The sequence below is a fragment of the Mycothermus thermophilus genome, assembly GCF_041956435.1.
Source record: "Mycothermus thermophilus strain CBS 625.91 unplaced genomic scaffold VTJ04scaffold_2, whole genome shotgun sequence".
Taxonomy (NCBI): domain Eukaryota; kingdom Fungi; phylum Ascomycota; class Sordariomycetes; order Sordariales; family Chaetomiaceae; genus Mycothermus; species Mycothermus thermophilus.
The window spans coordinates 997,291-1,010,336 of NW_027191428.1; the positions used below are offsets into that span (position 1 = coordinate 997,291).

The following is a 13,046-nucleotide window of genomic DNA, read 5'->3' on the forward strand; positions in this document are numbered from 1 at the left end:
TCGAACTCTGTGCACCTGGAGAGAAATGATAGAAATTGTGGAAACTGGTAAGATGTTTGTATAGGGCGTAGAATCACGCGAGGGCAAACTTGGTGTTGAGCGCAGCTACCCGGGATGAGGAGACGAACCGGCGGTCGGGTACCGGAATTTTTGTTTCGCCGTCGAGATTCCCGTCGAGAATGGAATAAAAAGGAAAGGGAAGAGGGAAGAGGGAAGAGAGAAGATTGAAGAAAGAAGTGAACGTGAGGTACAATTTCCGAGTACCTAGGCTGGTCGTGGCTGCTTCGGAGAATCAGTAAGTGCCTGACGCGATGTAAATAATCGGATTAACTTCCAGATGATCCGAGACGTCCTCTCCGTCCGGGAACTCACCAAAGTCGGCCCTGTCTCTCATAGGCATCAACGCGGAATGCCTGAGGTGGGAACCACGGAGGTCAACCCCAATATTCGATATTAAGTACCTTACGTGAGACGAGGTCCGTTGTTGGATGTTGTGTGCTGCGAGCCTGGGAAAACAAAACGAGCAAACTCCCTCCAATTCAAGACAACCGGCTGTCTGTCTTCAACATCCAGATCTTGGGGTTCACTCGATATACTGCTGCTTCAACGACGACCCAAACAGCCAAACAAATCCGTGTCCAGAAAATGAACGAGACATAATATGTGCAAAAATGCTAGAGCCCGAAGCGCCAGCGCCACGTCGCCGACCAAGCATCTCCTGTACACGTCTCTCATCTTCTTTTCTGTCCGTTTTTGGCCCACTCTGTCACATGATGCTGCCGCTCGTTCAATGCTCGCTCGTTGTCCCCGATCGTCCTGTGCTCCAGAACATGCAACCAATGCTCCAGAAACCGTAAATACATCCCGGGGGTATGGTCATCCGAGTACCATGCATCGTCCAGTCACTCTGCTGTAAATGCTTCAACCCACGATTTTCTCTTTTCCTCCAACCTTAGAGCCCAGATGCGAGAATGCCAAGAAAAAGTACGCAAGAAGCCGTCTTGTCTCATATAATGGATACTGGAGGTGCGCCCCAGCCTTGGTGGTTTAGATACGTATCTCACTGGGTGGACGGCACCCTATCAAAGATCTTGCCCGGGTTCCTGCAGGGTTGGGGTCAGTCACCGAACGAAAGGTTCTGAAGACGGAGAGATAAAAGGGGGAGGAGGAAACGGACATGATCCATTTGGGATCCAACGCAGCCTTGATTGCTCTCTGTCATATATCGTCAGTCTCGGTATACCCAGAGCTACCCCGTTCTCAGAACTGAAACTCACCATCACCCCCAACGTATCCGGCCCAACCTCCCAAACAAGCGATTCCTTCTTGCCCCAGCCGATCGAGTGCTCTCCAGTACACGTCCCCTCCATCTCGAGCGCGCGCTTGACCATGTTCTTGACGCAAGTCTCGACCTTTTTGAGCTCGTTCGGGTCCTGCCGGTTGTAGATGATGCTCTCGTGGAAGTTCCCGTCGCCGATGTGACCGAGAATGCTGGCAAACAGGCCAAGATCGTCCATTTCCTTCTTGCTCTGCTCAATCAAATCGGGGAGGCGGCTGAAGGGGACCGCGACATCGGTGCTCCCTTGGAAAAGATCCTGTGTTAGTGAGGGACCTGAGAAAAAGGCGGATTCGGCTGTGAACATACAAACTTCCTCGCCATCCTTGCGCAGCGCAAGCATCGACCACAACGACTCTTTCCTCGCTGACCAAAGGAGTTTCTGCTCCCTCTCGTCCTTGGCAAACTCAAAATTGCTGCCCTTGTTCGCCTTGGCAATCTTCTGGACCTCGGCAATGTTCTCCTTCACACTGGCCTTGGTCCCCGAAAACTTGAAGAAGAGCGTGGGCATCTCCTTCCACACCCTCGGCGCCGTCGCACCGCCCATGTTGACCACCTTCATCTGAACCTCGTCCATAATCTCCATGGCGGCTACAGGGATGCCGCGTTGCATGACGGCCGCGGCGGCTGCAGCAGCGTCTCGGATCGTCGGGAAGGTGACCACCGCGACGGAGAATTCTTCGGGAACGACCGCGAGTTTGAGGGTCGCTTCAGTAACCAGGCCGAGGGTGCCCTCGGAGCCCACAAACAAGCCATTGAGGTTGTATCCGGCGGATGACTTGCGAGGCCGCCGACGAGTCTTGATGACTGTGCCGTCGGCCAGGACGACCGTCAGGTTGATGACCCAGTCCTTCATGGTTCCGTACTTGACGGCATTGGTGCCAGAGCAGTTGGTCCCAATCATCCCGCCGATTTTGGCGCTCGGACCTGGAAGGGTTCGTTAGTATTTACCCCCTTTCGATGGCACAACCCCCGACGAAAGAAAAAGAGCATACCTGGATCAATGGGGAAAAACAGCCCACTCCCCATCTTCGCCAACTGCTCGTTCAGATCCTGCCATCCAATACTCGGCTGGACCACTACATCCATATCCTCCTTGTTGAACTGGATAATCTTATCCATGTACGCAAAGTCAACGCTAATCCCACCAAAGGGCGCCGAAAAGTTCCCTTCCAGGCTGGACCCGCCAGAATACGGGATGATGGGCACGCGGTACTTGTAGCAGATGCGTGCAATGGTGGACACCTGCTCCGTTGAGCGCGGATAGGCCACGGCCACCGGGAGTCCTTCCGGATTGGTCGTCGACCATTCCGAGTAGCCATGAGCGTGGAGGTCATCAGGATCGGTGGAGATGATGTCCTCGTCAGGGATTGCCTGGCGGATTTCGTCCAAGGCCTAGATTCATGTTAGGGATGACCGGGTGTGGAAGTGAAAAAAAAAGGGGGGGTCAAGGAGGTTGACTGTGATTCCCCCCAGCCATGCTCATGCCTCCTTTTAAAAGGGCCAACAAAGCACCTCTTCACAAAACAACAACATACCTGCTGCATCTCCCTCATACTCGCATATTGCCCTTGTGGTGGGAAAACACCATCAAGAAGCACCGTCCCGGGAAGTCCGCGATGCCGGAGCTCCGAGAGACCCCACCCGGCGATCCCCGCGGCGGCGGCGATGCCAATCACTCCGGGAAGTGACCACGCCGCGCCGACCGCCGAAGCCATCCTCGGCGGTGCACCGGAAGGATTCGCATTTCCACCAGCGGCCGATCTTCTCGTGGTCGTGGTCGTAAAACATTGGTGCTGATGTTGTCGAACACCCAGCCTCGAGCATGGGAATCGGACGCAGCGGCCGGCAGCGACCAAGGGCCTCGCCGCCCTGCTAAAACCGTTTGCCGACATGCAGGACGGACGGGTCCAGCGAAGGAGGGGAGGGGCAAAAAGGAGCCGGGAGATCCGCAGCAAACTGCAGCACAGCACACAGTACAGCGTGCAAGGGAGATTTTTTTTTTGCGGTGCTGATGGCACGGATCTTTAAAAACCTGGTTGTCGGATCGAGCTGCTGGGCTGGCCTGATGCGGCGGCTACCGCGGAGATGGGACGATTGAGAGACACAACCAAGACCACCGAGGCTTATCCTGCTGTTGCTGCTGTCGCTTGCCTCTCTTGCGTGTTATTGTCCGCTCTCGCTGCTCGGCGTCGGGTGGAAATTTCGGATAGTGACCGGAGCCCTCGTGCGCCCTTATGCCCACACTGTTGCTGTTGCTGCCGGCTTTCCTCAAGCGAGCGTTGTGGGAGGGGGCCAGCACCACGCAGACGGTACCACTTTTTTTTTCAAGAGTCAACAATAATTCCCGCGCAGGTGATGTGCCGGCAGTCACTGTGCCTTTTAACCACAACCAGATCGAGACAAGCCACGCTTTTGCACCGCAGACGGTGGGCTGAACTGGGTAGTAGTACTTACCCACCCGCGGACCTGGCACCTGACACACCACACTTCCTATTTCAGGTGGCGGAAGTGAATTGTTGAGGTTGCGCGTATCTGTTCTTGTCTGACGCTTATTCTTTCTCGGCTGAGACGTTGACGGGATAGCTCCTGTCGGCAGCGGGATAGACGGACGGACGGATGGAGTGTAAGACAGCACCGAAGAGGAAGCGAACAACAGTACATACGTTACCCAGACTGCTGTGGCAAGGCCATAGTGGGCAGCAGGACGTAACGCAGGCGTTCACCACACCGCCAGGTATATAGAAAAAGGGGGCGTCGTCCTTCTTGCTCTCCCTGAAGAACACACGAGGGAGGATTGGGATGGATGTGGCCGTTCAGGGCCTCAACCGCTTCTTTTATAAACACCTCTGAGTTGCCCCATTCGGACGGGGATGCAGCGCCCAGTGGAGTCAGCTGCCGGCACCAATCAAGAAGAACGCCACAACGAGTAAACGAGGAAGAAGCCAGTGCCCATCAGGGTACGTGGCGGCGGAGGCCACGGCGGGTTTCAAGAACGACAAAGCGCAGTGTCCTCCAAAGCTACCTAGCTTCCGTTGCGTGGGTGCGGCGGCGGCGGAGGAGGCGGATGTAAGTGGACGGAGTGGGATGGAAATCATGGAAAATGGCAAAGCTTGGCCAACTACGGAGTAAGTGCTAGCCCTCACTGGGAAGAAACTGCAGAACATGGGGTCTGGACGGGAAGAAAGACGCTGGACTTGGTTGACGCATCAGGAAACGGTACTGGTAACGCTTGTAAGAACCCGGAAGTCTTGGAGCACAGAGAAGCATACGGCCTGGAAGACGGGAAAATCAGTTCGGCCAGAGGCGTGTTCCGGAGAAAAATGGTCCAGTTCCATGGACCGGACCCAGATCGTTTCGCGGCACTTGAGGGGGATCTGGAGATCTGCTGTGCTAGGACGCACTTTCATGCGAAGGTCGAGGGATGGAATCTGGGGAAAGCCAGAGAGCTACGAGCAAGGGGTGGGTTCTCAAGGAGGGATGCAGGCTTGGGTTTCTTTCCAACAACACCGTCTTCACGAAACTCGTCTAAATACCACCATCAGGTCAGGTACTCTCCCGAAGCCTGCGACTTCGCCGAATTAACTTTGCTCACGAGACTCAACAGAAAATCTGACCGTGTAACCCTGTACTGCACATCAAGATTATGTTCCAGAACCTAAATCGTTTCCAAGTGGTCTTTCGTTCCTCTATGCCCCAGCGGTGACGCAGTTCGCTGTTCCGTCCAACTGGAATCATGCGGTGTAAGGGCTTTGACGCGGGGCGTCACGGGTTCGGTCAGCCATGCGCCGGGCACACGGCCCAGACATTTTTTTCGAGTTAATCAAGACTTCATTAAGATTGCCCATGGTTGGCCATGTAACGTCGAGTCACTTCTTCCGACGGCCAGTGAGTGATATAAGCAACGACAAGCCATTGCAGGTCATGAGCCTGGTTGCCGATTATAGGCACGGCTGATGATAGACTCGGTCTATCACAGGCTGGTGTTCAACAAAGCCGAATGGCTTGATGAAGCTGCGGGTTGCTCCGAGATTTTGCGGGGAAGAAGCACAAGCAGGAGGTGAGATCATGATCGTGACACCTCGGGCTTCTGTGCAACGAATCGGGATTCAAACTATGTCATTCTCTTACGAGAGGCTTAAACGCATCTTGTACTCATCTGATATCCAGGCTCAAGGCGTCAAATAGCCTCCTATTCACACCTGGAAAACAGAGCCTCAAAACTGGCCGACAAACCCAGTCCTGTCGACAGCCTGGAATGTTGGCCCCACTAACCCTCGGGCCAAAAAGGGCAAGTGGGTCTTACATTGTCAGGTTCCAGGCCTGCTGAACTGAAAACTAGAAGCCCAGAGCACCAAAAAGAATGAGAGCAATGACAACATCCTCTCTCCTCCACCCCCAAACAAACACGCCATTGTCGTCAATCAACAAGAGAGAGAGAGAGAGAGAGAGAGAGAGAGAGAGAAGGGAGCCTCCGTTTCGATCGTAGACATCTGCTGCGTCCACCCCACGCTACACATGCATCTCACATCTCGGACAACACCATCCCATGCATCGTCGCATTTTCCAAGCTTGGACGGGTAGTTGCGAAGTGCGCCCCCGCGCTTTACGACGTTAAAGTGTTCCAGACTCGCATGAGGTGTGTGCTGGTGCCTCAAGTGGAGGAAGAGGGGGAAAGGGACGAAATCCCTCAGGATTCCCAACCTCCCACTGCTATGCCCGCTCGAAGTAATGTGACACCTCCCAAACGCCTGGATGCCAGTGTCTATCTGGTTGAACTTGGGCTGAGAAGATGCAAGGGGCGAGCCGGCCCCCGATGATTTCCTCGAGGTATGGTCTCTTTCCTGGCGCTTGGCTTGCTTGGTGGGGCTGGATGCTCGGCGGTTGGTGACGCTTCTTGCAGCTTTGCTGTCCAGTGACAGTCGGCGTTGGATCTTACAGCGGCCGTGAGATTGGAGCAACTTCGATCAAGAGAAGTGAGGGTTCTTGATCTCCCAACTCGAGCCGTGAATCTTAATTTCACCAACGTCAGCTGTCGCCGCCAGTGAATATTGGCGTTGAAACCCCGTATCCTCTCTTGTTGTATACACCTGAGAGCTGTGTGGTATGAGTGCACAACAGGTGATAGAGGCCATCCTGCAGGCACACGTGCGTTTCGCACTTCGTCAAGCGCGGCAAATATTAAGGCCCAGCAGGTGATACACCTGTGGGTGGCAGCCACCATCACGGTCGATTCCGTCACGCTCCATTGCCGACCTTGCCGCCGGTGATACTTCCGAACTCTCCGGTCTCTCACCGAAAAAATCGACAGGGCTTCCAAAGGTTCCCAGTTCTCCCTTGTCTCTCGTGAGCATCCACGAACATGAGAAGAGTCCGCATTGGAGTCATCGAGTTACCTACTCAAGTGCACACCCGCTCGTATCGCCATACAGCTCCGGGTTACGGTCCGTCTGTGGCACAACGTACAACAACCTTTTTCTTTTGCGTCGCACAACGTCTCGTTTCTCCAAGTCCCGCCTGAGTTGAATATCGACGACGGCTGCGACTTGCAAGCTTGAGATTCTGTCAGGAGTCAAGACGACCTCCTTTGCCTGGTGGACCAAGATTCCGGACAGACCGAGCCCTCAGCACGAACTCATTCAAGCGGGTTCCCATCATCTATTCCTATCCTCACCCACCAACTTAACTCGACACACGGAACAAAGCCTCAAGGACAACTCATACAAACTTACTACAATTCCACCACCATCAGCGTCGACCAACACCAACATACATCAGCTTCATCAACATACCCCTCCTCCCAAGATGTCCTCCTCTACCCCTCCACCAGCCACCAACATCAACACACCACATTACTCCTATTCATGCCAGACCGCATTGCTAGCCCAGAAACCTCCTCTCCCAGCCCTCTCACGCCCGAATACCGACAACAACCGAACCATCCCGTGCGCCCCCGCCACGCTTCAGTAACGTCACACGTACCGTCAATCTTCTTCCGTGCAGACACATACATCCGCACCTGTAGTTAGATCGGGAGGTTGTGACTGCTGCGGACGGATAACACCCACGCCCACGGCCTGGGTCCATCCATGCCTCATCGGACCTTAAATGAGTTTTTTCAAAATACTCACCCATTGCTTTGCTCCAGTCAGATATGGCATGCATGCAATAAAGTAGCTGTATAAAAAGAACAAAGGAGGAAAAGCCCATCTGATCAACCCAACACAAAGACTTGATTGTAACTGAGGCTTCCCCCCCCTCCCCCCCCCTGCTCTCCTCTTCCTGCTTGCTCCTCATGCCCTTCTTCCCATTCTCCCTTCCGATATAAGGTACCTATCCACCTCCATCCAGCCTGCCAACTAGGTCGCTCTTCCAAAAATATGAGGCTTAAAAACCCACAATTTCCTGTTCCGGTTATCACCACTCACTAAACACATCCCGTCTTACCGTCACATCATGATATGTTGTCGTCGTGATAGATACCTACCTACAGTAGAGAGAGCTCCGGTACCGGCCCCGAGAACGAGGATCAGGTCCCTACCTACGCACAGGACATCAAGTCTGTTCCCTACCTAGATACCTACTTGTGAGCCAAGCAGATGCATGTCTTGTTCCCTTCTTCTACTTTCTGAGCACCGGCATCGGTACCTAGGTACCTTTGGTATCTCATTCCCCATCAAACAACGTTTTAAGTATTATTGTGTAACGAATCATCCAAACCACGTGCGCACCAGACACCACGCATCAGGCTGGATGCTTACAATCCTTGACACACACACGCGCGCGCACACACGCACAACTCAATCTCGTACACGTTCCCTCGCAAGAGTGAGGCTGATGCTTACCAAGCACCGCATTGCTTCTTGCGCGGGGTGATGTTCCGGATTCATCGAGGTGCTCACCGCTCCGGAACAGAACAGCAGTTGGCGGTGGCAGCGTGGGGTGGATGTGGGCATTGCTGAGACAGCAGCAGCAGCAATAGCAATAGCAGCCGTGACTCAAGGACTCCATGCCATTGCGCACAGTGCTGATCCCCGCTGACAATATCATATAGCTGATATGGTGTCACCTCCAGCGCTTCAAGTCAACGGGTTGCAAGGTGGGATGCAACAAGTCAATCAACAATCAGGGAAAAAACGGCAATGGGTGGCAATTGGTCATGTCTCATGCGGAAGGGGGCAGTTCAGTTCTCACGGGTCCTGGTCTTTTGAAGAAAGAGAGAACCCGGGGTATACCTGATCGCAAAGCCTAAGCTAAAGACATCCGGTAACTCCTATGTTCCCGCATGCAACACGCGATGCGTTTATAACCCAGTTTGATTGCCCTGCCTACCCGAATCCGTTGTTTTGTTTTACTTCATCTTTTCTTCCCCCATCTCAGCAAATCACCCAATTTAGTGGCCAGCCAGGAGGTGGGCGCGCCTCCGGTCGCGCTCCTCGGCGATGGTCAGCTTGACACCCTTGCCCTTCGGGAGGGAAATCCAGGGCTTGTCAGTGCCAATGACAAAGACGTTGCTCTCACGGGTGGCGAAGGTGTTGTCGAGAGCGTCCTTGAGGTGGACAATGTTGAAACCACCATCGTGGCGCTCACGGTGGGTGATGACACCAACACGGCCCATGTTACGACCACCAGTGATCATGGCAATGGCGCCAGTGTCGAACTTGATGAAGTCGGTGATCTTGCCCGTCTCGAGGTCAATCTTGACGGTGTCGTTCACCTTGATGAGCGGGTCGGGGTAGCGGATGCTGTTTTCCCACGAGTCAGTTATCGGAGGGAGAGTTGGGGACATACCAGCCGTAAGATATCCCTGCTCGTCTTGGATCGCTGGTTCTCCCCGGTTTCCTCCAGCTCGTTCGCCAGCCTGACTGACAGCGGCGGCGAGCAAGACGAGAGGGTGACCGAGGAAACCCCAGCGATTCCCGCCAAAGCTTGGTCCAACGGCTGACAGATGTCGGGAGAACTCACGTCCTCGCATCATGCGTAACCAAGAATGGCACACCACCACGGCCGAGCTGCACGCGCTTGACCTTGCCCAGCTTGTACTTGGCCTCCTCGTCCTGGATGCGGTGGACGGTGAAACGGCCCTTGGTGTCGTAGATGAGGCGGAAGTTCTCGCCAGTCTTCTCGATGGTGATGACGTCCATGAAGCCGGCGGGGTAGGTGATGTCGGTGCGGACCTTGCCGTCAACCTTGACCAGGCGCTGCATCATGATGGCCTTGGTCTCGCGGTAGTTGAGGGCGTACTTGAGGCGGTTGCGCACGAAGACGATCAGCGGCATGCAGTCACGCAGCTTGTGCGGACCGGTCGACGGCCGAGGGGCGTAGACGCCCGACAGCTTGTCGAGAAGCCAGTGCGAGGGCGCGCTGAGGCGCTTCTGGTGCTTCTTACTGTTGGTTGTGGGTTAGCATTGGAAATTTCGGGTCGAGCATGGCGATGCAAAAAGATTGAAAGCGAGCGACCGAGTAGAGCATCTCAAATCTCGATTGAGGACGTGAGTGCTGTTTAATCATGGAAAGGGAGTCACTTACGGTCCCCTGGCCATTTTGTCTGGTTGTCGATGTGGTGGTCGAGAGGAAGTCGATGGTCGAAGCTCGGCGGACAGGAAGCGTAGAAATCGAATGGGAAATTTGATTTTGTGCTTTGAAACCCTAGCAAGTTCGGTGGGGATGAGAGGCGGTGAATGGCGGCAGAATTGGAGCGGTCTTGGCGGGGCGTCTTGTCCAGAGAATTAAGGGTTAGGGTTTATACTTGATGCAACAAACCCACTCCCGTTTCCATCCACGAGGCACTGGACTTGTCACCTGACGGAACACAAGAATACTGGACCATCAATGATCATCATCAAGCACCAGAGAAGTCAAATGACATTGAATCAACTACAGCCTCCCAATATTATAACCCAAACCGAGAAGTGATTCCCGTCCGACCTCGAGATTGCTCTCGTATCTAGTCTGTAAGCAAACTTTGAAAAGCATGACTGAAGCTCCGCCGTAGTTCTGGCATTGCTGCCCGCGTCGACTCCAGACGCAAGGGGTGTACTGGCTCATGGCAAAAAAACCAGATAACCGAAAAAAGATCCGTAAAACAAAAGCAAGGCACTTAAGAGCCCAACCCTCCCAAGCCCAAGGAAACGATAAAGCAACGAGAAGCGGAACCAAACAAAGTATCCACAACAACAAAACGCCTCCCAGAACGAACACTGAAAAATCCACCCAAAGATGCCGCCCCAGTCCCATTACCCATCCTCAAGAAGGAGGGACGTCAATCACTATCTCCCTTGGCCAACCCGTCTCTCGACCCCCTGCTGCGGTTCATCAAGAAGGAGGTGATTCAGATGCAACTCCGTCTCCGAAGGTCCCGCACCCAGGAAGGAAGAAGAAGCATGCCCATGACCGCCATCCGTACCCATATCAAACAGATCTGCCAGCCCCGGCAACGACCCAGGCAATGACTCAACCGACTCATACCCCGCCGGCGTGGTCCCAAGCCTCCGTAGCATATCCTCCCTCGATCCCGATCGATTCAACTGCTGATGATGATCCATCGAACTCCCCGCTCCCGGACCAAGAACGGAAACACCCCTCCCCGGGTCAGAACCCAAGTTCACCGACGGCTCCAGCACCGGTACCGCCTTCGCAGCCGTGGTCGTCGCCGTCGTCGTCGTCGTCGGGTTCATCCTCGCCACCGCCTCGCGCTCGCGCTCACGAAGGAGCTGTGTCGCCTTTTCGATGTTGGCGTAAATCTCCGGGTACTTGTTCCGGACACGGTCCCGGAGGTCGGTCGGCTGGCGGCTGGAGAGGTGGTATTTGGGATCGCGCTGGATGCGGGTCCACGAAGGCCCGTACTGGTTGAGACCGTCGAGGATTTCCTCGTCGTCTTGTTTGGTGAAAGGTCGGCGCTTGCGGCGGTGGGACTTTTCGAACGGCCCGTGGATGCCCAACTCAGCAAGGTCCTCTAACTTTTTGCGGTGCGCGCGGGGTTTGCGTTTCTTTGGTTGTTGTCCTGCATCCGATTTGGGCGCGGCATCTGAATCGGGGCCTGCTGCAGGAGAGGTGCTGTCGTTGTTGTCACCGGCGGGTTCATCCTCGTTAGTGGGGAGCAGGATATCCTCCAGGTGAAAGCCAGGTTTGGGCCTAGAGGTGCCCTCAGAAGTCGATACAGCTGGATCCGCATTTGCGCGTTCCTCCTCGGCCGTGGTGTCCTGGCGAAGTTCCTCTGGGCAACAAGTCCTGAACCTGTCCTTCAAATCCCCCGCAGTCCGCCCATTGAAATTGAAGTCCGGGTCCTCCAAGATCTGCGTCCACCTCCCAACCCCATGACGACTCACCCCCAACAAGAGGTGTTTTGTCTCCTCCTCAGTCCACTTCCTCCTGGGCTTCATCGGCCGCCGCTTCGGCTTGGGAGGGTTGGCTGGTTGCTCAGCCTCTAGAGGCGCTGCTGCGGGTTGCACAACACGGCGTTCCTCAATCCCAGACCCTATATCCTTCCAAGACCCCAAGATTCGCGACTCGGCATCATCAAACGATGCGGAAGTGATGGGCGGGAAGACAGCAGGGTCAGGCGGCGGTTCGTGGAGGCCAGCGATGATGGGCGGGACGACCTGCTGTGCCGACTTTTGCTTCTTGGGCAGCTTAGGCAGCTGGACGAAATCTTCCTTGGTAGTAAGCGCACGTTGGCGCTTCTTGGACGCTGCATCTTCCGGACTGCCCGGGGTATCATCGAGGATCTTGCTCAAGGGGATATGCTGAGAGGACGACTCAGGTCCGCGGAGGAGGAGCTGCAATGGTGGAATGGAAGCTGTATGCAGCGGGAACGGGTCGTCTGGCCGTGGCGGCGGCTTCGGATGGCCGGGGTTATCAAAGGGATGAAGGGCGGAGATCGGAGCAGCGGCAGAGGGTCTCTCGGGGCGGTGGGCGGCGCAAAACTCGGGGCCAAGCGGGGGCAGAGAAATGGTAGGTTGAGGGGGCGGAGGGCCGCTGGCGGGAGCGGGCTGAATGGGTGGGAGATCAGATGCCGGCTCGTTGAGGAGGTTGGTGAGCCATGGCTCGATGGTGGCCATCGTGGAACGACTGGGGCGTCGGCGATGGCATTGGGAAGTCGTCTAGGGCGAGTGCCCAAAGGGAGACGCGACGAACGGTATTGGCCAGGCGGGGTGACGTCGGGCGTGCGGAGGTGATGGGAGACGAAAGTGCGGAGGACGCTCAGGCAAGTCGGATGGTGGTCCTCACTCGGCGGAGGGGGGTCGAGTTGAGGACAACAGATAAGTGAGAGTGAGTCTGAGAGGATCCCGACAGGACAACGGGATCTATGAGAACCTAGCCACGCCGGACTCAACAAGACTGGGGCGTGTAAGACGAAGCAGGCAGGACGCAACGCCGATCCTTCAGCGCCCCGGGCTCCAGCTTCTCGAAGCCTCGGACAGAGGTCCGCGGGCGATGGAGGGGATGCGGGCTGTGGAAGAACAGCAGCATGGATTCTGGGGGGGACAGAACAAGACGAGAAACCGGAACCAGAGTTGGGCCTGCACCTCCGTCCAAGTGATCCCAGTCATCCAGTGACTTCACAGCCAGGTCCGGGCCGAGCGGGTCACATCGGCCTTGGGCTTGGCACCATTCTGTCTTCTGATTGGCTAAATGCCAGGCACACAGACTGATTGTCATTGCCAGAAGTGGAAGGCCAGGAATGGCGTTTGTGGTGTGACCGTCATGA

General features: G+C 55.4%; 4 protein-coding genes across 4 annotated transcripts; 1 reads left to right on the forward strand and 3 right to left on the reverse strand.

Annotated features, from left to right (window-relative positions):
* Positions 1–661: 661 nt before the first annotated feature.
* VTJ04DRAFT_2510 (uncharacterized protein) lies at positions 662–1,051 on the forward strand (the record flags this gene model as incomplete). Its single annotated transcript, XM_069360308.1, has 2 exons — positions 662–912; positions 964–1,051. The coding sequence occupies 2 exons, from the start codon at positions 662–664 to the stop codon at positions 1,049–1,051; spliced, it is 339 nt and encodes a 112-aa protein (XP_069221031.1).
* A 9-nt stretch (positions 1,052–1,060) lies between these two features.
* On the reverse strand, positions 1,061–3,054 carry VTJ04DRAFT_2511 (uncharacterized protein; the record flags this gene model as incomplete). The annotated part of the gene is made up of 6 exons (XM_069360309.1): positions 1,061–1,103; positions 1,178–1,215; positions 1,278–1,582; positions 1,646–2,263; positions 2,332–2,731; positions 2,875–3,054. The coding sequence occupies 6 exons, from the start codon at positions 3,052–3,054 to the stop codon at positions 1,061–1,063; spliced, it is 1,584 nt and encodes a 527-aa protein (XP_069221032.1).
* Positions 3,055–8,729: 5,675 nt separating this feature from the next.
* Positions 8,730–9,879, reverse strand: VTJ04DRAFT_2512 (40S ribosomal protein eS4; the record flags this gene model as incomplete). The annotated part of the gene is made up of 3 exons (XM_069360310.1): positions 8,730–9,081; positions 9,302–9,724; positions 9,866–9,879. 3 exons carry the CDS (start codon positions 9,877–9,879, stop codon positions 8,730–8,732), a joined length of 789 nt encoding a protein of 262 aa, XP_069221033.1.
* A 726-nt stretch (positions 9,880–10,605) lies between these two features.
* On the reverse strand, positions 10,606–12,396 carry VTJ04DRAFT_2513 (uncharacterized protein; the record flags this gene model as incomplete). Its single annotated transcript, XM_069360311.1, has 1 exon — positions 10,606–12,396. One exon carries the CDS (start codon positions 12,394–12,396, stop codon positions 10,606–10,608), a length of 1,791 nt encoding a protein of 596 aa, XP_069221034.1.
* Positions 12,397–13,046: the final 650 nt, after the last annotated feature.